At 26.5% G+C, this 27,003-nt stretch overlaps 6 protein-coding genes across 6 annotated transcripts; 1 reads left to right on the plus strand and 5 right to left on the minus strand.

Moving 5' to 3' along the window:
- Positions 1–620: 620 nt before the first annotated feature.
- OCT59_009149 (uncharacterized protein) lies at positions 621–1,289 on the plus strand (the record flags this gene model as incomplete). Its single annotated transcript, XM_066133349.1, has 3 exons — positions 621–690; positions 763–778; positions 905–1,289. The coding sequence occupies 3 exons, from the start codon at positions 621–623 to the stop codon at positions 1,287–1,289; spliced, it is 471 nt and encodes a 156-aa protein (XP_065999798.1).
- Positions 1,290–5,228: 3,939 nt separating this feature from the next.
- On the minus strand, positions 5,229–5,456 carry OCT59_009150 (uncharacterized protein; the record flags this gene model as incomplete). The annotated part of the gene is made up of 1 exon (XM_066133350.1): positions 5,229–5,456. One exon carries the CDS (start codon positions 5,454–5,456, stop codon positions 5,229–5,231), a length of 228 nt encoding a protein of 75 aa, XP_065999799.1.
- A 40-nt stretch (positions 5,457–5,496) lies between these two features.
- Positions 5,497–5,742, minus strand: OCT59_009151 (uncharacterized protein; the record flags this gene model as incomplete). Its single annotated transcript, XM_066133351.1, has 1 exon — positions 5,497–5,742. The coding sequence occupies one exon, from the start codon at positions 5,740–5,742 to the stop codon at positions 5,497–5,499; it is 246 nt and encodes an 81-aa protein (XP_065999800.1).
- Positions 5,743–9,814: 4,072 nt separating this feature from the next.
- Positions 9,815–10,246, minus strand: OCT59_009152 (uncharacterized protein; the record flags this gene model as incomplete). Its single annotated transcript, XM_025311321.2, has 1 exon — positions 9,815–10,246. One exon carries the CDS (start codon positions 10,244–10,246, stop codon positions 9,815–9,817), a length of 432 nt encoding a protein of 143 aa, XP_025173029.2.
- A 1,289-nt stretch (positions 10,247–11,535) lies between these two features.
- Positions 11,536–12,437, minus strand: OCT59_009153 (uncharacterized protein; the record flags this gene model as incomplete). Its single annotated transcript, XM_066133352.1, has 2 exons — positions 11,536–11,575; positions 11,689–12,437. The coding sequence occupies 2 exons, from the start codon at positions 12,435–12,437 to the stop codon at positions 11,536–11,538; spliced, it is 789 nt and encodes a 262-aa protein (XP_065999801.1).
- Positions 12,438–23,063: 10,626 nt separating this feature from the next.
- Positions 23,064–24,725, minus strand: OCT59_009154 (uncharacterized protein; the record flags this gene model as incomplete). Its single annotated transcript, XM_066133353.1, has 10 exons — positions 23,064–23,194; positions 23,394–23,463; positions 23,545–23,614; positions 23,743–23,809; positions 23,892–23,910; positions 24,135–24,168; positions 24,242–24,264; positions 24,343–24,383; positions 24,597–24,633; positions 24,723–24,725. The coding sequence occupies 10 exons, from the start codon at positions 24,723–24,725 to the stop codon at positions 23,064–23,066; spliced, it is 495 nt and encodes a 164-aa protein (XP_065999802.1).
- Positions 24,726–27,003: the final 2,278 nt, after the last annotated feature.

A 27,003-nucleotide genomic window follows, 5' to 3' on the forward strand; every position in this document is an offset into this window, starting at 1 on the left:
TTCCAACATGTTACTAATGTGCAGAACTTATGCTTTGTTGGAGAAGAATATATATCTTCGGTAACAGCTGTATCACAGCCAGATACTGAACCCGAGAGGCACTTAGCTTTGAATGATATACCTGATCCTGTAATAGACCAGTGTGTTAGAATAGCTAAACAGCACGTAGCTGATAGCTCAGATATCAAGTCAATGGAGGAAAGGGAGACGGATGCTTTCTTAGGTGAAATTATAAGAAAAGTGTTAACAATGATTTTAGGCAAAAGAATAGGGAAAAGAAATTATTACGTGAATCAGCTATCTAGGATTCATCTTCTGTAACGAAAGACAAAAAATCTCAATCACATAAGAAGAGGGAAGCGAAGATATTATATAGGATGTATTTGATTTCACAGCCATTTCAGCATCTGAAAAACCCATATGACTGAAATTATCATGACAGAAAACCCACTTTCCGTCACTGAAAATACTGAAAAATTCCATAGTTATACTATCTAAATTTTGCCTGTTTATATCAGAAAGCTTGCGATGCGAAAAAGTAAAGAATTATAGCCAATTAAGATAAAATTTTATGTTGGTATCATTATAATATAGAATTCGATAATCAAGTAAAAAATATTATGAAAACTAATCGAATTGGTGAGAAAAAAGTGAAAGGACAAATCTATGATTTTATTATTGCGCAACTCGGTACTAAACATAACACATTACTTAAATAAACTCAGAGAGCAAGAAACATATACAAATTATTTGAGAAAATAGGGATTGATAAAATCAGGTATATCACAATATAGTGCGAATTCTTTATCAGAATTATCTGATAGTCAATTTCAAACTATTATTGATTATTTCTCTAAGAACTCCAACACTGAATTACCAGATGATCAGCATATCTCTGACATAGATTCCGAAGAGGGATTTCGAATGAGGTAAGCTTATCAACTATACCTATTCCTTTATTTTATGACTCTAATTCTTCAAAAGAATCAAAAGTAATCGGTCCAGATAATCCGCCCAAAGCTAATGACTATGATGATTTATATTATGATGATCCCATGTCTTTGTCAATGAAGAAAGGAACTAATGAAATTAAGTTAGATGATGAAAATGATGAAAATGATTCTGAAGAAGAAATGCCAGATGAATCGGATAATGATGATGGATATGATGGATATGGTGGATATAATGAATATGGTGAATGTGATAGAGGTTATTATTATCGTAATAGAAGATATGAAAGGAAAACCTCCTCAATGATGAGTCCCATTATCTCTCCAGTAACTGCTTAAGAGAATTATTAGATGAATTATATACTCACATAGACTGAATTATTATATCTTTTTTTTTAAATCACGTGGATGGCTTATGCAAAGTCATAGAATTGAACAGAGACCCGAATATCAAATCACAAATTTTTATCACGATAACAGTGAAAATTCCAATTTTATTCTGATAAAAATTTTCTAATTATTCTAGCCAGCTGGTGCCTTAATGCAGGATGATTTAGATTGCACTTGATTACACATGTCAGAATAAAATTATGTTTTATGACAAAAATTCCGTTTTATTCATTTATAAAATGAAATTTTTCTGGGTCTCTGCGCTGAGGGCGATTACTGCGCCTGTGGCATGTATATAATTATCGAGCTAGTGATTTTTTTTTAGCAATGTATTCTGTGTGCGAATCCTATGGCTAACTAACTATTTTATATGATTTATGCGTTATAAATGTTGTCTGATAAAATTTATCAGAAACTCGGAAAGTAATTTTTAGATTAGCAAAGTGACGTTCCAGTTTTTTTTACAGCGTTTGTTACAAGTATCATTAATATCATTACATTTTTACATTAGCATAGATACATAATATCAACATCATCAAGTCAATACTTAATACATTATATGATAATTCTACTTCCTTTAATATCTACGTTAATAAACACAATAGACACAATTGGTGCTAAAGTATGAATTCCTAAAGACACCGCCAATGACACACCCAATATTGTCAGAAGAATGACGAAAAATTAAACCCATTTATTAAGATAATATATCATTCCATTGCGTTCAAACATAACTTCCAGAATGACAACTCTAGTTATGAAATAAATTACATGTAAAATAATGATGAAGTTATTTGTTGCCATTACGCTTGTAAAGATCACTTCGTTTAAAAAAGCAATCACAAAAGTTATAAGTATGTAAAGTATGAAGGTTATTATTTCTGAGCCAATTTCCTATAGGGTTTATTAGGAAAAAGGAACTGGCGAAAAAACTAACATTTTTAGTAAATATTGTTGTTTTTGTTTTTGACAATGTCTTCTAAGTTAACATACCGACTTATTACGTTCTTGGATTATTCCTCTCAAAAATAAGTTCTTTGTTGCTTGTGTGGGAAATTCGTTATAAGTTCATTTTTGTTCAGCGTTCAAGCTGTCATAAACTTTTAGAAGATCTGGTAAAAGTCCATTATTTCTGTTGCTGTCAGCCATGTTTGAATTTTAAAGAAATTTATTTATGGTTTAAGTTCTTAGTAGTTTATGAAATATCAAATCAAAATTAAAAGATCAAAGTATGTAAAAAAGTATACTATATATAGGATATTTAATGGTGGCTTAGCTGATTGGCCAATCATCTCATGATTTATCATCACCAGAGATTCTGACTAATTATATTGATAATTCTAGCTAACGATAAACTGAGACATATCACAAAATTTATTAGTTGATCCACATTTATGATTGGCTAATTGTCATGTGTTAGAATAAAATTATAAAAATTCTGTTTTACGGCAAAAATTCCATTTTATTCATTTATTATAAAAATGGAATTTTTCCAGATCTCTGGAATCAAACACTTGAAATGCACCGGCAAAATTATTGCCGAAGAATAGGAGTTGTGCAACATGCAAATTAATCCCATAACTGCGGGACAATAGAATCACATGCTAACAGCCTGATCTTTATTGCAGCAAGATTTCATAAATAATAATTACATCATAATAAACTATTTTGTATAACACAATAAACTATTTATACTATACAATCCATTATAAGCCACTTTAGGCCAATGATGTTCTTTGGAAGATTGGAAGCATTTTGGAACCTTCCATCTTCCAATTCTAATGTTTATTCCAATTCCAATAGATTTTTATTGGAAGTTTGGAAGCATCTTAATTACGTGAAATATTTTTATTCAATAATATTTAATTACATGAAAAAAAGTTTTATTAATACTTTAAAAAATTTACATATTTAACATTTCATTTAAGTAATCAGGAGCATTTAAAGATGAATTAAATAAACTTCTAAGTTCCCATTTTGCTCTTTCATCTATTGCTGAATGCATATATTCATTTAAAAGATCACCTTCTAAATTACTATTTGAATTTTCTCTCAACGTCTCTTCCTCCTCCATTCATGCTACTTCTTCTTTCATTAACATCTTTTCCCATTCATTTAATTCTCGCTTTCAATGTTCTGAATTAATAATATTAGTATTATCTTCTTCAATATTTTCAATATCTTCAGAATTTCAGAATCTTCAACTTCAGGATCTCCAACTTCAGTTTCAATATTCAGATCCAGAAATTGTGCCTTATTTTGCTGTAACTCCTTTTCTCTTAATGAAAAATTAATAGATGTATGAAGTTGACTTATTGCCAATACTTTATCATTTTATTAAAGATAAAAAAATTATTTTTAATTGATAAAGATAAAAATTACTGATCATTAAGTCCTGATTATTGATCCCATTCATTAAGTTAATAAAATTTTATTTATTGATTCCAATTGTTAAAATAAAAATTCCATTTGTTAAGTTCCATTCGTCAAATTCCATTTATTAAGATTTAAAAATAAAAGTTAAAAATAAATTTTGTTAGTTAAAATAATAAAAATACTTTTGAAAAATTAAAAGTAAAATCATAACTTACTGTTAATCGATTACGACGAACTGTATATAAAAAACCCATAGATGACCACATTCTCTTAACCAAAGCTGCATTCACACGTATTCCAAAAATTTTTAAAGCAACTGCACCCAATTCGCTATATTCATCTTCTACAAAAGACCAAAATTTAAAGACATCATTTCCAAATTGTTCAAAAGTTTCATTATTAAATGGTTCAACTTTTTTACGAAAATCTTCAAACTCTAACAATAATTGCTTTGGCCTTTTTTAAACTATACTTTGTAATAATATGTTAAATACTGTCCAAAGAAGTATATGACAAATTATTAAGTTCAGAATTAAAATAACCTAGACAATATTTTGGATGAAGCATAAAAGAAAGTAATAATAATAGTTATTCCTATTGATCCCATCTTTTTTTTAGCTGATCAATCATTTGATTACCTAAATTTGGATCTGAAAATTGGCTCCAAAATTGAACAAAATAACCAATAGCATGGAGTAATTCAAACAAACGTGCTTTATCACATTGAAGTTTGTTTAAGACACTACAATATGGTAATAAAATATCCTGTAAAAGCTCAATCGTTTTCCACCAATTATTATCTAAAAGTATTTGACAAAAATCTGAATTTAGATAAAGTTCATCAGTGTTTGATGAACCAACTTGCGGACGTTTATGACGAATTGCTAAATTCTATGAAAATAAAAAAAAATTAATTATATTAAATAATTATATAAATAAAAAAGAATATACTTACTTGTAAAGCTTGTTTAAATTGAACAAGACTTTTAAAACAATAATAGTGACTGTTCCATCTCGTTTTTCCAGGTATTACAATTGAATAGCATTTGTTATATAGCTTTTTTTGAATATCTCGCAACTTACCAATAAAATAACTATTGTTCACATTTTTAAAGTAAGCTGCAACTGTGATAGTTTTACTAGATGCAATTTTTAAAGCTGGAGATTCTTTAAAAATGTCACCAATTGCCAGCTGGCATTGGTGTGCAAAACAAAGAAGAAAAACAATTTCTAGAAATTCTAATTAAAGACACCACCTATTACAGTATAATTAATATTAAATATAATTAAATATTAAATATTTAAAAATAATACATTTTAATTTTAATTACTATCACTTACTGAGCTGCTGCATAAGCAGACGTATTATCAGATACTATTGCATTAAGTTTAATATTTAACCTATTGATTTCTTGAATCATTAATTAATCATTCACGTTCATTACTTATATCTGAAGTATCCCATATCAAAATTTCGCCAGAAGAAGTTATAAATAATGATCCAAAAATATGTTAATTTAAAATATTTTTCCATCCATCAAACGCTAATACTATTCCAATTTGATCATTGATTAATTTTTCATCTCTCAAAGTATTTAAATTTTTAGTTTCCCTGTTTAATATGCGATTAAATAAAACTTTTCTTTTTGGTAAAACAAGAAATGAACTTAAAAATTCAAAAAATTCTAAAGTTGCTAGATGATTAACCCATTGAAATGGAAAGCCATTTGCTACTGACATTCTTAATAGAAGACGTTCAAATTTTAGTGTTTCTTTTTATTCATTTTATGAATAAGATTGCCTTCAATTGAATTTTTTTTGAGCTACGCGTAGATAATGTTGATATTGAAGAATATAATTTGACCAAAGCTACTTCTTCTGTTAATTTAAAATTTGAAACTTTAAAACTATTCTGCAAAGATTTTAGATATTTTAAAACTTTTTCATGATTATTTTCACTAAAATTATTATTATTTTGATATCTTTGACATTTATAGCTCATTTCTTCCTCTTCTTCATTATCCATTAAATAAATAATTTTATCTAATTTTTTTTGGTTCCCAATTTTTTCCTGAAAATGTACACAGTTTTTCAAATGATTTTTGATCTGTGGTTTTTTATTAGTAAAGGTATTTTTTAAAAGTTCATTATTTTCTAACTTTTCAACACATGCAATACATACTGCATAATTATTGCCACTGGTCGAAATAAAAACTTTCGGTCATGTGACAAATCGGCTGATCTGTCACACATTTTGGCCAAATTTCGGAAATTATTAAAAATTGGCCAAATTTCGACATATATGATTTATGGCCGATTTATTGAATTATTTAATCAAACGTTACACATTACACGTTACGCATATTAAAAGTTTAAAAAAGGATCATCTTATACATCCTTTTTTAAACTTTTTTAATTTTTTTCTTCCCCTCCCTTTTCCTTTCCTTCGTTCCTCTTCCCTGTTTCCCCTTCTTTCCCTTTCCCTTCCTTCGTTCTCCTTTCCCTTCCTTCACTTTTCCTTCCTTTTCCTTCCTCCTTTCACTTTTTTTACTTTTTTTTATAGGTTCGGCTTTCGGGTGGGCTTCTGAAGTATAGAAAAACCAAGTTTCGTAAGTACAAAACTTGGTTTATTTTTTTTTATTTTTTAATTTAATATGAACAGTTACTAACTGTTCTTTTTTTTACTTTTTTTTTAGGTTCGGCCGTTCAGATGGGCTTCCGAAGTATAGAAACCCCAAAGATTCATAAGTACGAATTCATTGGAGTTTTTTTTTATATTTTTAATATGAACAGTTAATACTAACTGTTCTTTTTTATTTTTTTTAGATTCGGCCATTCGGGTGGGCTTCCGAAGTATGGAAAAACCAAGTTTCGTAAGTTCAAAACTTGGTTTATTTTTTTTTATTTTTTAATTTAGTATGAACGGTTACTAACCATTCTTTTTTTATTTTTTTTAGATTCGGCCGTTCCGGTGGGCTTCCGAAGTATAGAAAAACCAAGTTTCGTAAGTACGAAACTTGGTTTATTTTTTTTTATTTTTTAATTTAATATGAACGGTTACTAACCATTCTTTATTATTTTTTACTTTTTTTTTAAGTTCGGCCGTTCAGATGGGTTTCTGAAATATAGAAACCCCAAAGATTTATAAGTACGAATTCTTTGGAGTTTTTTTTATATTTTTAATATGAACGGTTAATACTAACCGTTCTTTATTATTTTTTACTTTTTTTTAGGTTCGGCCGTTCAGATGGGTTTCCGAAGTATAGAAACCCCAAAGATTCGTAAGTATGAATTCTTTGGAGTTTTTTTTTATATTTTTAATATGAACGGTTAATACTAACCGTTCTTTATTATTTTTTTTTAGATGTGGCCATTCGGGTGGGCTTCCGAAGTATGGAAAAACCAAGTTTCGTAAGTTCGAAACTTAGTTATTTTTTTTTTGTTTATTTTTAATATTATAAACGGTCATTAATAACTGTTCTTTACTTTTTTTTAGGATCGGATGTTCTGAAGAACGGGAAAATTCCAAGATTCGTAAGAATCTTGGATTTTTTTTTATTTTTTTTAAAAAAAATATTACGAACGGTTACTAATAACCGTTCTTTTACTTTTTATAGGTTCGGGTGGATATCCGTATTCCGAAGAACTGGAAAATTTCAAAGATTTGTAAGAATCTTAGATTTTTTTTTTATTTTTTTAAAAAAATATTACGAACGGTTACTAATAACCGTTCTTTTCTATTTTTTAGGATCTGGTGGGCTTCTGAAGAAAGGAAAACCAAGAAACCAAAATTTGTAAGTAAGTACGAATCTTGGTTTAATTTTTTTTGTTTTTTTTTTAATATATGAATGGTTTTAACCGTTCTTTACTTTTTTTTTAGGATCTGGCGAGCTTCTGAAAAATGAAAACCCAAAGATTCGTAAGTACGAGTACGAATCTTTAATTTTTTATTTATTTATTATTATTACAAATGGTTTACTAACCATTCTTTCTTTTTTTTATAGGTTCAGGTGGGCTTCCGACGAACGAAAACCCAAAGATAAAGATTCGTAAGTACGAATCTTTACTTTTTTTTCTTTTTTCAAAGCTTTCTTTTAAAAAATTTTTTTTTTATTAATTAATTTATTTTCTTTATTTGGGTAGGTTTCAACTTCAGTTGGATAGGTAATTTTCATTTCAAACTTTTTTTTTAAAAAAAAAACAATTTATTTAGTTTTTTTCTATTTTGTAGGTTTTGACTTCAGTTTATGGGTGTTTGATAGGTGAGTTTAGTTTCGAAACTTTGTTTTCTTTTCAAAACTTTAACAAAAAATATTAATTTTATTTATTTATTTTGTAATATCGGTTGTGATATCCTTGGGCTTTGGATATGTAAATTTCGAAATTTCGCCTTCTTTCGAAACTTTAAAATTTTATTTATTTTTTTATTTTAGGCCAAAGAAATAAAATTATTCGTTTCTCATGAAAAAAAATTGCTAAATTTGACCCGGCCGCCCGGAAAAAAAATTTATTTTCAAAAAAAAATTTAGCCGATTCCTAGAAGATGATTGGTTGATTTAATAAATTTTTTGCGAGGGCTTAGGGTGGAAAAAAAATTATTTTTTTATGATTATGATTGGTCAAAACCAAAATCACATGACCAAATAAAATAAATTTTTTTATCTTTTCGCAACATTTACATGACCCGCCCGGTCATGAGAAACGAATAAATTTATTTACTTGGCCTTATAGGTATCAGCTGTGATATCTCCTTAGCGAGCTTTAGATCGGTAAAGTTTCGTTTTCTTTTCGAAACTGTTTTAAGAAAAAACTAATTCTTTCTTTCTTTTTTTTGTAGGTTTTCACTTTAAACTTTTATTGAACAGATTGTGTAAGTTTCATATTTCAAAACGAATTTTTTTTTATTGAAGAAATTTTAACTAATCATTTTTTCTTTTTTTTTGTAGGTTTCTTAACGAATTCTAGATTTTTTAATGTAGATGGTAAATGCTTCAGAATTAAAAAACAGAAGATGAAATATTATATATGTAGACTACATTGTATGTTAGTGTTAAATATATTGTATACGTAGGCGAAATATAGTATTAAATATATTATTGTAGGTGAAATAGGATATTATTAGTATTAAATATATATTATATATTAAATAAAAGGATTATTTTAACGCTCACCGGAGGTGAAATTCACCGAAGGTGAATTTTACCATATCACATGATTTATAATTATTGTATTAAAATTCGTTTTTAAAAAAAGTACAATTTTTAACATGATATTATGTAATTAAAAATACAATAAAAAGTACAATAAAAATGAATAAAAATATGTAAAATTTTCTCCCCTTTCTAATGAATATTTTATTATAATTATTGAGTAAAAATTGATCAAGTTTCATTAGAAGTAATCAATTAAAAAAAAATTATTTGGAAAAGACTTTATTTTTTCTCCAAACCTTCCAAACCTCCCACCCACCTGCGGACAGCAGTTCTTTATATAGATTTTTCTCTTCCCCCTAAAAAACGTATTACAACATTGTACAATTTCGCATTCACTCTAATTAAGTAATACGTAACGCAATTCAATAATTAATTAGTAATGCGCATATATAAATTACTATAACAACTATTGGATAATCAAATAATCTAACAAACTTACACTATATCATATATTGATTTCGCATCTACTCTCTACCATTTGGACATCTTTTCTGATAATGACCTGGTTTTCCACAAAGACCGCATTTTCGTTGTGATCTTGACGTTATATCACCATCATTACTTTGTTGAATATTAGTTTGACTTGTAATGCTTACGTATCACACTCCTTCCTGAAATCTCTATAGCACTTTTTATTCTTTTTTTACTTGGAGCTCCTTAAGGTTGCTTGCCGAAACCTAGGGGTTTAGGCAAGATGGCGTTTCGCCAAAAAGCGAAATTCTGCTGAAACTATATTAAAGTTATATTAAAAAACTGGCGAAACTTTGGAGAAAGGCAAAACTGCCGAAACTTATTATAAATGCCGAAACTGCCGAAACTCTGCCGAAACTATAATAAATCTATAGTAAAATTTTGACGAAACTAATCGTAGGATTTTGAAGAGGTTTAGACAAGCAACCTTAGAGCTCCTCGAATTTTAGTAACATATGGATTTGTAGTTTGATTAATCAAATTCTCCTGTAAGGAAACAATTTGACTATTACTTTCCACAACTACATTAATAATTTTTGATTCAATACCATCACCATCACGACTCCTTTGCTTATTCAAAATGAAATCTTTTAATAATTTTACTAATTCAGTATCACTTCCAGTTTCTAATGCAATATTAATTGCAGTTTTAGCAGTTGAAAATGCTACGCCAAAACGATTTCTTTGAGGAATAATTCTCTGAGCATTTTCTTTATGACAAGATCCTTGAAGTTGTCTTAGACTTTGAAGAGTAAAATCTACTGTTCGTGATGTTGTATTAACTTCAGTAGATGACTCTAATGCTGTAAGTACTGGTGAATTATCAAGAATATCATCTAATTTCATTAAAATTTCATCTTTATACCATCTGATAGGTATAATACTAATATGGAATCTTGCAGTACTTGAATAAAGCATTACTCGCCAAAAGTGATGGCAAATAATTCCTTTTGTAATAGATTCTATACACGTACAAATATGAGTCCCATCACTAAAAAGAGCCGCCAGATTTTCTTTACTAGAAATACCTCCTATTCTAATAATTCTCCATACTTCAATAATATTTGACGTATCTATACCATCAAGTATAGCCTTCAATGTTATTTGTGGTTCATCTACCACTTCTTCTATGAAATTATCATCAATGGTTTCAGCTTGTAAATTCTATAACAAAAATTTATGTTAAACTCTATCTCAACTTATTAACAAACTAATTCAACGTGTTATTAAATTACCTCAAATAAGTATGATGTTAACTGTTTTTCATATGTAAAAGATTGTGAAATTTGATATCGTTGTAAAGATAATATAAAAGGTGATAAAAATTTCACAATAATTGCATCAACACTTGAAAAAAATTGAGATGAAAGATGTGGTAATCCAATTGGTGTATATTTCGCCTTAATATCTGTTAATTGACAGTACTTAAACTCCTCCTGATGTCTTTTATCAATTGTTTCTGCAATATCACAAAGAGTACTTGCTGAATTTAAAGACCTTTTAATAATACCATTAAATGATTCTACACTTTGGGTACTTTGTATACCACCATTAAACTGGAATGGCATATAAGCTTTAGCCCAACTGATTCTATTACCATATAATGCCCCTAAGCATATAAACTGCACCACACTCTGAAATTCATTTATCATAAATGCCCAACGTTGCTCAAATAATTCTATGCTTAGTACGTTTCTACATGAATAAAAAGCCTTACTGAAAGCATGAAATCTTAATCCTAATTTTGATTTAAGATTCTTAATTATATTTTGCCAAATATGAAATAAACAATAAAAATGTGGCGTTGTAGGAAAAATTTGAGAAGCTGCATTAATTAATCCTGGCTCTGAATCTGTCCAAAATGCTTTTGGCGCAATATTATCAGTAGCTTTCATTAAACATTGCAAAATCCATGTGTATGTAGATGCCATTTCGTCTTCCACTAAGGTGCATTTGCTATATTTCGAAATCGTTCATAGTTGTCTTTTACTATTAACACACTCAAATACATATTGTATTTATTGGTCTTACAAGTATTATCGTTTAATACTACATCAGAAAATCGTTGATATAATTCTTGTTGAGAGGGAGACATCCAAAAGATGCCTGATAAACGACATTCATTACCAGAATGTCTAATATAAATCTTCAAACGTGGGTCTTGAATCATTTTTTCTAAAAGTACATTAAGAAATAAAACTGAGTCCAGTTTTTCATCTCTATTACTTTGACGCAATTTATAAATTGCATTATAAACGTCTTGCTTGTGAAATACATGTTCTGGATACTTTTTTTTAAGTATCTCTAATTGTGTAATTGGCGCAACCTTACAATCTGAAAAAAACTTTAAATCTTGAATCATTTCACTATCAAGACGTCTATATCTAGCAATAATATGAGATATTTGTGCAGGATTTACCTCATGATTATGCACATCTTTTAATGTTGTGCACCCTATTTGATGTGCAGATTTAGGAAATGTAAAGTTAACATGCCATTCACAATTGGTTTTAATCGTACCATGTAACCGATGTAATTTTTGATCCATGAATTTTCTAGGTTCATAATTACCACTTGATGAACAACGAAATGATTTACGTCTGATAATAGTTGAATCATTAGGATCTTTATCATTACGGAAAATTTGATATCCAAAACCACGTTCTAAGCAATATTGATGCATAAATGTATCAACTAATAACCAATCATCAAAAGAATCTCCTACAGCCAAATTATATTGATAATTACTATTACCAAAAGATGGTTCTAAAGGTAACGAAGTTTCTATATCTGTAAAATTATCATCTGAAGTTAAAAGTGGTTCAACAGGTGATACAAATGGTAATACAGGTGATACAGATAGTGGCTCAGAAAGTTCCAAAGATGATGGCAAAAAGTTTATATTAAAAGGTTCGGAATATAGTGAAAGGTTTATATTGGTAAAATTATCATTAAAAGGTTCAGAATATGTTGAAATAAAAGCACTTGTCTCATAATTATTATTATGATAATCAGAACAAAAAGCATTAAATTCCATATTATTATTAAAGAAACTAACTATTCAAAGTTATTTATTATTAAGAAAGAAGGATTTTCTTTAAAAAAATAACAAAATGAGAAAAGTGGCGTCTTGGTATATTCAGGGGAAAACATTTTAAAAAATTATGAAAATCAAGGTGAAATTCACCTACGGTGAATTTTACCATAAAATTTATTAAATTTATGCATAATGCAAATCATAGCAAAATTCATCCTGGTGAAATTCACCGGAGGTGAATGTAAAATTAATCCTAAATAAAATACAATTTTATGAATTAATGTTCAGTATAAAAATGCTATCTGAAACTTATGCGAAACTTAACCGAAATTTAGACGAGTGGCAGTCTGAGTGGTAACACTCGATAAAAACTTTCAGTTAAAAGATTTGTTCAACTTCGACTGGATTTCAGCCATAATTCGGGCCAAATTTGCCTATACGAAACCTGGCCAAATTGGACTATTTCGACTAGTGTGCATGAATTTTATTTTCCAAGAATTTTTATATATTTAGTAAGGCGATAAGTTCTAGGTCTTTTCATTTTTTAAAGACGCGAAAATATAAATCAGTTATCAACGTCTCATGGTTTAACTACAAATATTTTAATCACAAAATCACAAATATGATTGCCAATTTTAGTAATAAACAAATTGGAAGCTTCCATTGGAAGATCTAATAACTATGTTCAATTTCCAATTGATTTTGATTGAAAGCTTCCAGTGCACATGAAATATTAGAAGATCGGCATCTTCCGATAATTCCAATTTTTTCCAATGGAACTTTCAATTCCAACAAAATGTTATTAGAAGTTTCCAAGAACATCACTGCTTTAGGCCATTTCTTTCTTGTAGCGGTCTGCACCTGAGATTCAAACGACTCTAACATGTCTAATAATCAGAACAACTTAAATAATAATGAAACCGGTAACCATAATGTCGATAATGTTCAAGAAGATACCTTGGAAGACTTCGACTCAAACACTTGGATTGCCCCCAGTGAAATGCAACAGTTACCCACAAAAATATACAAAGGGAATTTACTTACTCCAACAGTTCGCAAAACTATTCTTCAAACAGAACCTAAAAATAAAGAAATATCATTTGACCTGCCTATTATGGATAAAAAATTATGAACCTCTATGCCTTGTAATGCAAAGGACCAAAATACCAATCTTAGACGTGCTGTTTACTGATTTTTATCAGTTATTAGACTGACAGATAATATTTTACAGCTCGTTTATGCTTCAAAACTTGAAGATACTACCTCTGAGCAGTTTCAGGCATGGGTACAATTGGAACAGACTGTCCTCAATACTAGAGATGCAATCCGGATGAAATTTTACAATCCGTGATCTGCACGGATCAATCCGGATTATCATAGGATTAAATCTGGATAATCCGGATTAACTTCAAATTTTTGGGTATCTCGGCATCCAATGATTATATAGAGATGCACTATAGCTCGTTCGAATCGTTGCATTGAGACAATTCGAATGAGCTATAGTACATCTCTGTACGATCACTGGATGCCGAGATAATTGGCAAAATGTGAAACATCAGCATTTTTATTTACGATCATGCAAAATTTTACGTTTTGCCGAATATCTCGGCATCTAGTGATCGTACAGAGATGCACAAAAGCTCATTCGAATCGTCTCAATGCAACAATTCGAATGAGCTATTGTGCATCCCTGTACGATCGTTGGATGCCGAGATATTCGGCAAACCGCCAAAAATCAGTAGTATCGTAAATAAAAAATGCCGATTTTTGACGTTTTGCTGAATATCTCGGCATCCAACGATCGTACAGGGATGCACTATAGCTCATTCGATTCGTTGCATTGAGACGGTTTGAATGAGCTATAGTACATCTCTGTACGATCACTGGATGCCGAGATATTCGGCAAAGCGTAAAATTTTGCATAATCGTAAAATGAAATTGCTAATGTTTGACATTTTGCCGAATATCTCGGCATCCAGTGATCGTACAGAGATGCACAATAGCTCATTCAAATCGTCTCATTACGACGATTCGAATGAGCTATTGTGCATCTCTGTACGATCATTGGATGCTGTTTCGAATTAAAACGGATATCCTTAATCCATCCAGATGCATCCATTATCTGTTCGGATCGGATGGATTGGCGGATGATCCGAATTTTCAGATTTCAGATCGCATCTCTACTCAATACACGGTCATTGGCTTTAGATGCCTTTCATTCATCAATAATTTACGCCAAGAGCAAGCAATCAAGGTGACTATTTTCCTGAATTACCACAAACCTTCCGATAAAGTCAAAGTATTTAGAGAGGAACTTTACCAAACAATTAAAGCTGAAAATGAATCAAACAGACTCCTTAATGATGCCGCTTTTCAGAAGAAAAGATCTTATCAAAATAAGCAGAATTAATCATCATTCAATATTAACTACAAAACTTCACAGAAACAGTCAAGTTATAACAGAAAGTATAAGAACAATAATAATTCCTAAAGAGGAAAATCACAGAAGTTGGAAAACTTCAATCAAGGTGGACAGTCACTCCGCCAGAGTTAAATCATATCACTTTCCCTACAAAGATTGCTGGAAGACTGACACAATTCAGACATTAATAAAGAACCTCGTACTTCGGACATCCCAAAGAGCAACCGAACTCGTATCACAAGGATACTTTCCAGAATGGCTACATCCACTGCCATTAGATATTGTTCCGTTATCCTACAAAGATCACAACAATTTGAATCTAACAGAATTTTCTCAAGAAATACAGAAACTTCTAGATTCAGGTGCGATCTGAGAACTAGACCCACAGACACCTTGTTTTATTTCAAATATTTTTATAGTTTCGAAAAAAATGGGAAAGCTCAGACCTGTTATCGATCTTCACAATCTCAACCAATATGTTACCTATCAACACTTCAAAATGAAGAATTTAGATTTAATCAAGTTATTAGTAAGACAAAATAACTACATAGTTACGTTAGATTTAAATCAGGCGTTTTACTGACTCTACAGCGAATCACAATATCCATATTTTACTTTCAATTTTTAAGAGAAACAATACTATTTTACATGTCTACCTTTTGGCTTAATGACAAGTTCTCGAATCTTTACGAAGATTCTGAAACCGATTATAAAGATGGCGAGAGCAAAGAGGGATACAGGTAGTAGCTTACCTTAACGTCTTGTCATGAAGTAGAATTGAAAAGCGATTAGAAAAAGCAAAGTGACTAATCAATCAGCTACAAATACATGATTTTACAATAAACGAAAAGAAATCTTGGCTCACACCTTGTCAAAGGATAGACTTTCTAGGCTTCCAGATAAATTCAAAATCAATGAGCCTGAAACTTTCAAGACAAATGTATTATTATCAGGTAAAAAGCAAAGATCATTCAAGACTACTGGGGTCACTAAAAAAATTTCTAATCAAGCAACCAATTCTGACAATTCTGAAAATATGGATGACTCAGAACTTTCTAGCAGACAAATCCAACACCTTATATGTGAGAAATGCTTTGAAGAGATTTCTATAAAATTTACGAAAAATATGTCTTTTTGTCATGTAAACATGCTATGCACTATAACTGCCCTATAAAAAATATGTATACGGTTTTTATACTGTATATATGTATTTTTGATACAGTTCGCATTTTTATATACGGCATATCATAAGTATAATGTATTATGTATACCGTTCGCAAAATGTGTTTAGTAAAAAATACAATAAAATATACGGTAAACATACTGTATGATATGGTATATTAAATTCATACGTCTATAACATATACCATTTCTACTGTATATCAGTATTTTGTATACAGTTTACAAAAATATTGTAAATGAATATGTATTATTTTACAGTATATTAAAATTTATATGTTTATAACGTATTTTCTACAAATATATACAGGTCAAATAAATAAAAATCAGATTTTTGCTTTTTTTAATATAGTTGTCTGATTTTTTAGCAATTTTAATATAATATTTCTGATTTTAATAAATATTTTTGATTTTAATATAATATTTCTGATTTTTAACATGAAATTGCCGATTTTTGGCTATTTGTAATAGGATTTTTTGATTTTAATATAAAATTTCTGATTTTAATATATAACATGTGATTAGGACCCTGAACAATATATATATAGGTCAGATAAAAAATTCAAAATTTACTAAGGTCAATAAGCAAATATTTTTCATGTCTGCTAAGCAAACTTTTATCTAACCCATAAATTTTTTACACTGCTAAGCAATTTATTTTATAATATATATATATTTATATATAATTTTTTTTATAAAATATGTATATAAAAAAAACTAAAAAACAAAAATTTTTGAAATAATGTATGGATAAAGCTATTATTATTTTTTTGTAATATTACAACTTATAAATGTTTCTTATTAATATTTTCGTATATCTGTTCTGTGACTTCAGAGCGTAATTTAGGTACTTTAGTTAAAGGAATCATTCAAAACCTTTTTAAGTAAAGTTATTCAGCAGGTTCGAATCTATTTATATATAAATTTTTATTATGATTGAATAGATATTTATGGATTTATTCATATTTTATGTAACGCCACCAATACGTGTAATTTTTATTTTTAAAATTTACTGTAAAATTTGTCAAAAAAAATATTTTTAAAAAATTTTCTAAGTAAAAATGAAATAACTTTTGTTGATTATTATAAAAATTATAGTGTAAAATTATAAAAAAACAGAAAAACACTTATTTTTCCCTTCCCATCCATCCGTTACTCTCATTTTCAATATATATTTTTTAACTGTTATACAGACACGTATATGATTTATAATTTTAATGTTATGCGGATGTGTATTTGTTTTATCAAAAACACATTACACAATCACGTCTAAAAATGTTTCCTGTATTACGTATACAATTAACTTATTCTTTGTATTAAAAATAGTAAATTTTTTTTACACAAACATGTTTATAACTTTGTTTACATATTTTATTAAATTTTTTTAATGTGAAAAATGTAAATATATATTATATTATATATATATATTAAAAAAATCTATCCTGCTACACAAATATATATCTGACTATTAATAATTTAGTACTTTGCTACGCATAATTATATCTGACTATTTAAAAATTATGTTATTAAATAAGCAATAATAAATCTCACATAGGAAAAATTTTTATATATTGGTTAAGCAAACTCAAAACCTACCTTTATATATATTGTTCAGGGTTTTATGTGATTATGTATTATAGTTTAATATTTATTTATTAACTTAGATTTTTTTTTTATTTTAGTTATAATTATTTTTTTGCCTCAAAAACTTTACTAAAATACTTTTTAAATACTTTATAAAATAGAATTAAAATTTTTTCTTAAATATAAACACATTTAAATTAAATAACTTATAATTTAAAATATAAATAAATATTATATTTTTTTTACACATATTTCAAAGTATAGTTTGAGCATTTTGGTTAAAGTAAATCTTATTCTTTTAATTAAAAGTAGTTCAGTAAGTTTAAAACTGTTAAGATATTAACCTTCATAAAAGTACAGTTAATATTTTTGAAAGTATAAGACTAGTTTTCTCCCTATGTGATTTAACCCAAGTAACATCACCTACATAAAATTAAATCATGTAGATTAGTTAAGGTTAGAGTTAGGGTTAGGGATTGGGTTAGGGGATTAAGATTAGGGTTAGGATTAGGGTTAGGATTAGGATTATGGTTAGGGGTTAGAATTAGGATAAGGTTTGGGTTCGCTGGAGTTATTAAATTTGATGATGTCATTTTAAAAATAAAATTTCCAGTTATAAAAGTTATAAATTTTATTTTTTAGTACAGGTGATGTCACCTAGGTGACATCTCCCAGAGAGAAAGTTAGCAAAATTCTTTTTGGAATTATTTACATTTTTTATATAATACAGTAGTATTAAATTACAAATTTTTTTACCTTCAGAACGTATTTTGAGATCTTTAGCCAAAGTAAATCAACTTCTTATATTAATTGTAAGTTGTTTGGCAGGTTAAAATCTACTTGGATATTAATTTTCACGAAGGTACAATTAATACTTAATGAGTTATTCACAATTTTCACAATGGTACTCATTTACAAATTTTATTTTTTTCTGTTTTATCATTTCAGAGCGTATTTTGAGCACTTCAGTCAAAGTAAATCGACTGCTTTTATTAATTGAAAGTTGTTCAGCAGGTCAAAATCTACTTGGATATTAATTTTTACGAAGGTACAGTTAATACTTGATGTGTTATTCATGATTTTCATAATGGTACTCATTTACGAATTTTATTTTTTCTATTTTGTCACTTCAGAGCATATTTTAAGCACTTTAGCCAAAGTAAATCGACTTCTTATATTAATTGAAAGTTATTCAGCAGGTCAAAATCTACTTGAATATTAATTTTTACAGATGTACAGTCAATAGATAATATGTTATTCACGATTTTCATAATAGTACTCATTCACGAATTTTATTTTTTTGTGTTTTGACACTTTGAGCACTTTATCCAAAATAAACCAACTTCTTATATTAATTGAAAGTTGTTTAGCATGTCAAAATCTACTTGAATATTAATTTTCATGAAGGTAGTACAGTTAATACTTGATGAGTTATTTACGATTTTTACAATGGTACTCATTCACGAATTTTATTTTTTTTCATTTTATCACTTCAGAGCGTATTTTGAGCACTTTAGCCAAAGCAAATCGACTTCTTATATTAATTGAAAGTTGTTCAGCATGTCAAAATCTACTTGAATATTAATTTTTACGAAGATACAGTTAATACTTGATGAGTTATTCACAATTTTCGCAATGGTACTCATTTACAAATTTTATTTTTTTTATTTTGTCATTTCAGAGCATATTTTGAGCACTTTAGCCAAAGCAAATTGACTTCATTTATTAATTTGAAAATTGTTCAGCAGCTTAGAATCTACTTGAATATTTATTTTAATGAAGGTACAGTTAATATTTGTGGAATTATTAATTTTTTATAATTGTGCGTATTACATTGAATTACAAGTAAATTTATATTCTTAAATGTATTTTGTTTAAAATTTAATTATTTAAGATTATTTTTTTATTTAATATTGCTTAATAAAATATTTTTTAAAATTTAATTCAATATTACAATATAATTTTTTATAAAAATATATATTTCATAATGTATATACAATTTTTTTGTATAGTGAAAAAACTGAAAAATGTAGTTAAGAATTGGTAATACAGCTGTAAAAAGTCACAAATCAGACAAATATAGCTAAAATCAGCAATCCAATTTGAATATGCAATTTAAAAATTGGCATATCCAATTTTTGTCAATTCGTACTAAAAAATCAGCTACAAAAAGCTACAAATCAGACAAATATAGCCAAAAATTGGTTATCTGATTTTTTTGCCAATTTTTATTTATTTGACGTAAGGTTTTCTACACTTTAAAACATCAAACAATACTAGTATCCACTAATATATACTATCCAAAAACTCACTGATGTAAAATCACAATTATTAAAAATTCGCAAGAATTTTTGTTAATACTGTTTAATTTTTAAGTTCAAAGTCTGATTGATAATACTAAATTCAAAACTTAATTATAAATCATTTTTATAAATTAGTATTAAGATTTTAATTTAAAAATTAAGCAGTATCAAGGAAAATTCTCATGAATTTTTCTTAATACTGCTTAATTCTAATTTAACTAATTTAGTATTAAGGTTTTAATTTAAAAATTAAGCAGTATCAAGGAAAATTCTCACGAATTTTTCTTAATACTGCTTAATTCTAATTTAACTAATTTAATATTAAGACTTTAATTTAAAAATTAAGCAGTATTAAGGAAAATTTTTGCGAATTTTTCTTAATACTACTTAATTCTAATTTAACTAATTTAGTAGTATTAAGGCTTTAGTTTAAAAATTAAGCAGTATCAAGGAAAATTCTTGTGAACTTTTCTTAATACTGCTTATATTCGCCAATTTGTGAAATTAGCCAAAATTAAGATTTTCATAAAGATTTGCACATTTTAACAAGAATTATGTTTCACAAGCTTAAATTATATGTGTTACATAATCAGATAATCTAAATTTATCAAAAAATAAAAAAAAAATTTTTAATGTTTATTTAAAAATAACAATGGCAACTACTTTCTTTTTCAATTACTTTTCAATCATTTTTCAATCAGATTTTATTAGGTAACTTAGAAAAGTTTATAGGCATATATAGCAGGTTTTTTTTAATCAGTAATTAAGAAAACAAATATTAATAATTTATATTAATAAGAAAAATCTTTTTTCATTTATTTTTAATTTTAGTTCCTTCTTTTTTTTAGTAAAAATATACAAAATAAAAATGTAAGTTATGCTTTAGAGTTTTTGAAATATTTTTTTTTGTTTTTTACTATACTGATTTTATTCTACTTGTTAATTACTTTTTAAAATTGATTTTATTAATTTATTCGATTTAAAACAGAAATAGCAAATAAAACCTTGTTAAGTAAAGTAAAAAGAGCTCAATAATACCTGTAAAGATCATCTTTTGGTAAGAATTATAATTTTAAAAATTTTTGTGTCAGAGTTTTATTCAATTAACAAAATCGTTAATATCTCAGCATATATATATGCTAAACACATATATTTATATTCATATGAAATCCCAGAACCTAAACTACCTGAACAAAAAAAAATCATTCAAATTGAATAACTAAATGTGAAGATATTAATGATCAAAGTCAAAAGTTAAAAATAAATATATTGAACGTAATTATTCAGCAACTTGTGATTCAATTTATGCGATATTTGGTTTATAGATAGCTCTTGATTACTTCTTTCTAATGAATATAAATTCATTCGTCTAGCATACATACACGTTAAGTTATTCAATATTTTGTCATAATAATTATATTTAAATTTTTTAATTTTAATGATATTATTAAAAAAATCAAAAAATAATATAATCAAATCAATTTTATTTATGTCAGCTGGTGTGAATCTATCATTTTCATGTAACTTGTATTTGCATTTGCTTAATAAAGTTAGTTTTTTGAATATAAAAACTTAATTCCATAAATCAGTCCATATGTTAATTCTAATTTAACTATTAAGCAGTATTAAGGAAAATTTTTGTGAATTTTTCTTAATACTGTTTAATTCTAATTTAACTAATTTAATATTAAGGCTTTAATTTAAAAATTAAGCAGTATCAAAGAAAATTCTCACAAATTTTTCTTAATTCTAATTTAGCTAATTTAGTATTAAGACTTTAATTTAAAAATTAAGCAGTATTAAAAAAAATTTTTACAAATTTTCTTATTAAAAAAAAGAACTTTTAAATTACTAATTAAACTTTAAAAACAATCTGTATGATTTAAATTTTAAAAAAATACTTCTGCTTTTTGATTTTTACATTTCTATATTTCATTAACCAATTAAAATTCAGCTGATCGCTGATTACATGCATTAATAGTATGTTATTGTTTATTTTTTGTTTATTTTTTCAAAAATATTCTTTTCTCATCTTTTTTTTAGAAAAAAAAAGACAATAAAAATGAATACCAAAATTATTTTAACATATAATAATAAAAATTAAATAAAAAACTTATTTTGATAATATATAATATATATATTTGTACTAAACTAATAATTATACAAAAAGTGATACGCACGTTAAGGTTGCTTGTCTAAACCTCTTCAAAATCCTACGATTAGTTTCGTCAAAATTTTACTATAGATTTATTATAGTTTCGGCAGAGTTTCGGCAGTTTCGGCATTTATAATAAGTTTCGGCAGTTTCATCTTTCTCCAAAGTTTTGCCAGTTTTTTAATATAACTTTAATATAGTTTTGGCAGAATTTCGCTTTTCAGCGAAACGCCATCTTGCCTAAACCCCTAGGTTTCGGCAAGCAACCTTAACGCACGTATATCAATTAACAATTACTTTTACTAATATCTCTTTGGAATTGTAATGGTGAATTTTAACAATATTAATTAAACAACTATATGTACACCTTTTTATGTTTTTATTTTTATATTAATATTATATGTTAATATATATTAATTATATTTTTTTTTTACTTTTATGTATTTTATTTAATTTTTTTAATATATTACTAACATTACTACTATCGTTTTATTACTTTTTTTATATCTAACTAATATATTAATAATATTACTACTTTACTAAAAATGGCCAATTTTTTGAAATATTTTTATAGATCTAGATACAATGGCTTTCAAAATAATTGTGCAATTATTTTGTAAAATTTTTAAAATATATCAAGATATATTTGAGGTACTTTACTGGACAGGGTAATTTTTTCAAGATATCATATAATGCTTTTATGATATCATTAAATATACTTAAAACTCGTATTTTAATAATGTCATAAAAACATTTTATATAATAAAAAATAATCCAAAAAGCATGTTAAACCCCATTTCTAATGCTTACTAAGACATCATAAAAAAACGGCATTATAATTATGTTCTCAAAACCATTTTATGATATTTTTAAAATATTGTCAAAACACTTTACTAACATTTAAAATATTAATTATAAAATGTATTATGCAATTTATTATTAAGAATATTATAATATACAATAATGTATTATAAAAGTAAATATTAATCTATAAATATTTCATTGTAATTAATGTTAAGCTTAAACCATACTAACACCACACCTGCCATCAACTCTTCTGATAAAAATTCTCTTTGATTATAATCCACAGATACTTTGAGGTCTAGATTTGAGTCTAAAAGAGAAAAAATGAAACTTTAGTAATCATTTCATTATAAAACAATTTAAAGAAAAACAAAGAAAAAACTCACCTAAATCAGTGTCCAAATAAACTGAAAAACTAACCACCTAAAAAGAAAGAAAAAAAAGAACTATTAATAACAGTTCGTTAAATTATATAAAATGTGGGAGAAAACTGAAATTAGAAAACTTACGCGTCCAAAAAGATCCAAAGAGATCTGATGAGCAAATAAATCCCATATCAAAAGTAACTCTCACAGCCGTCTAAACAAAAGAAATGAACATTAGAGAACATTTTATTAAAGAAATTAAATTTGAAAAAGGAAATATTCCAATTCCTCTTACCGAAATCTGAAATTCAAAATCCATGTGTTCACCGAAAATGAAATTCTGTAAAGAGGTTCCAACTAGCCACCTAAAAAAAGAAACAAAATAACGAAATCATAAGTAAAGTTTCGTTAAAATACAAAATTCATGTTATAAACTTACCAAAATCTAACATGTCTAAAAACTATTGAATTGGATTGAGTTTTGGGTTGTTACGTGAGAATATCCTTGAATTCATCCATTATTATCAAGGGTTGAGGGAAATTATTCAAAGAACTGATCACTTAAAAAAAAGGAAAAAAATAACGAAATGTACAATAAGTAAAGTTTCGTTAAATATGAAATCTAAGATATTATAAACATACCAAATCTAAGATCTGTCGCCTAAAAAAAAAAGAAAATAACGAACATCAGTAACGTTTCATTAAAATAAAAAAATTTAAAGAAAGTATTGTAAAATTACCAAAATGCTACACGTAAAAGAAATCCACAAGAATCGCCTAAAAAAAGACTTACAAAAAAGAAAATAAACATTCAGTTAATTAGAATGTTTCTTAAAGAAAAAAAAGAAAAAATGGAAGTTTCGTGATGAAACATACGAAACTTACCATTTTCTGAATTACTAAATTCCTAGAAACGGATCTTACAAAGAAGAAAGGAAACATTAGTAAACGTTTTCTAATAAAAAAAAATTTTTCTAAATAAATATACTTACTTTACGAAACAAATATCCCAAACCTACAAAAAAAAAGAAAGCGTTAGCAAACGTTTCCAATAAAAAAAATTAAAAAATAAATTCAAGTTTTATAACACTACAAAACTCATCATTTCAAAACTTCTAAATTCAACTTTCCGACCTACAAAAAATTAAAAGAAACGTTAGCTAATGTTTTTTAATAAAAAAATTAATAAAAATTAATTTAAAAGTTTTGAAGCAAAACTCTTCAAAACTTACAATTTCCAAAATCCCGCTGAAAGTCCTACAAAAAAAATATAGGAAATGTTAGTTATGTTTCCTAAAAAAAAAAAATTTTAATATAAAGTTTCAAAGCAAAAGCTTCGAAGCTTACCATTTCCAAAATCTGAAGTTAAAGGCCAGCTAGATGTCTAAAAATAATATAGGAAGCGTTAGAAACACTTTCCTAAAATTAAAAAAAAAATTTTAAAGTTTTGAAGCAAAACGCTTCGAAACTTACCATTTTGTTTTTTTGAAAAATTCTGGTGAGAAAGGGAAAGGGAAAGTGGAAGTGCAAAGGAAAGGAGAAGGGGAAGGGGAAAAGAATAGGAGTGAGGGAAGGGGAAGGGTGAAAGAAAGGAGAAGAAGAGAGGAGGGAAAGGTGGAAGTAAAAGCCGTAAGAAAAAAAATTAAGCTTTTTGCTAAAAAAAGCTTAATTTTTTTTTCGCTATACTACAGCATGCGTAGTGGTAATTATTAATTTGATATTACGTGATACACATGATACATAAATTAATATAAATAGAAGGCTTTTTCCCAGAAAATTTTTTTATATCTTTTTTTTAGATGTATATATATCTCATATACACATATATATATATCTATTAATTTTAATATTTTATGAAAAGGCCCCTTCTGAAACAGGTAAAGGCTAATTAATCCTATAGGGGGAGAGACATTGCAATTATTGCTACTCCTTCCACCTGTTTATAGTAAGTAAGGTTTAGTAATAAATTAAAATTTATCATTTATGTTTATAATAATATTATAAGTACATAATTATTAACAGCATGTTAGAAGCATTTAAAAATATTCTATAAATAGCTAATTTTACTTGCATTTAAAATAATTTTAAAAGTTTAATTGTAAAAAAATTTTCCAATATTTTAAAAATATCACACTCTTAACAATAATTTTAAAGCATTATGAGAGGTTAAAATGTGCTTTAAGAACATTTTTATGATATTTTAAAAAAATTGGCTTGCCCAGTAAAGTATTTTGAGATTAAAATATTAAAATAATATCAAAGTTAATTATATTATAATAATAAAATAATAACAAAAATATTAAAAAATTATTGTGATATTATTTTGAGTTATTTTTATAGACCTAGATACAATATAATTATAAAATAATAATAAAAATATAATAAAAACATTTTAATGTATTAAATGTATTTTTGTAGTATTTTAAAATTATTACAAAATCATTTCAAGAAATTGGCCATTTTTAGTAAAGTAACTTTTTATTATTTTTTTTTATATTTAAAATAATAATAATATTACTAATTAAATTTCTTTTTTTTTACTAACCTTTTATTATTCCTTTTTTTATATTTAAAATAATAATAATATTACTAATTAAATTTCTTTTTTTTTTATTTATATTTTGCTAATATTATTTTTTTTTACAAATAGTATATTATTTTATACTAGTTTTTTATTTATATTATTTATAAAAAATATTTGTATATTTAATATTATTTAATAAAAATTTTATTAATTATAAATGCATTTTAAATTCTGTTTGCAAATATAAAATATACGATTTAATTGAATAATATATATTATTTATCAGTACAAAATATGCAGTTTAAACTGGAAAAAAGTACTGTTTATCAGTATAAAATATACGGTTTATTCTGAAAAAGTATACTGTTTACAATATAAAATATAAAATAATATACTGTTTATTAGTATAAAATATACGGTTTTTCTACTGTTTACAAGTATAAAACATACAGGTAAAACTGAAAAAATATATTGTACGCAAACCGTATATATGATACGGTGTGCAGAATACTGAATATATACAGTATGTGAAAATACTGTAATCATACGGTAATAATAGAACCCTGGACAATTATAATTAAAGTCATATCTTCTATGCTAAAAATTTATCCTTGTCATCCTGAACTTACTTTTAAAGCTATAGATACAAAACTTTGTAATAATAATTGCCCTCCTATTATCTATAATTTTGTTACTTAAAAAGTAATATTTAATAATAGTAATTTTTATTTTTTTGTATATTGCTATGTATACCGATAGTGAAAAAGCATATATTTTTTTGCCAAATTTTGCCTGTGTAATGATACTTATCTCAAATTCTAATCAGTAGATTTACAAGATTTTTGGTATCAAAAGATTCTTCTCTTCAAAAGAAACATTTTTTTCTATAGTAAAAAATAATATCAACTTAATAAAATTACATGTTAAAAGAAAAATAAAGTTTAAAACATAGTAAGATATGACCTCAATTATAATTATCTGGGGTCCTGTAATAATACTATAAATATACTGTTCGCAAAATACGAAAATACAGTATACTAATTGTATATATATTTTTTATAGAGCTATTAATAGCATTTTTTGATTCTGAAAGATTATTAAAATCTAAAAGCCTACTTGTGTAAACTGTTTAAGAGTTCATAGTATATAAAAGAGTAATACCAGTATAGAATGATAAAAAAGTAGTTAACTTTTTATTTTTATCTGCTTCTTTAATTTGTTTTCTCAATA

This window comes from Rhizophagus irregularis, chromosome 17 (genome assembly GCF_026210795.1).
Source record: "Rhizophagus irregularis chromosome 17, complete sequence".
Lineage (NCBI taxonomy): Eukaryota > Fungi > Glomeromycota > Glomeromycetes > Glomerales > Glomeraceae > Rhizophagus > Rhizophagus irregularis.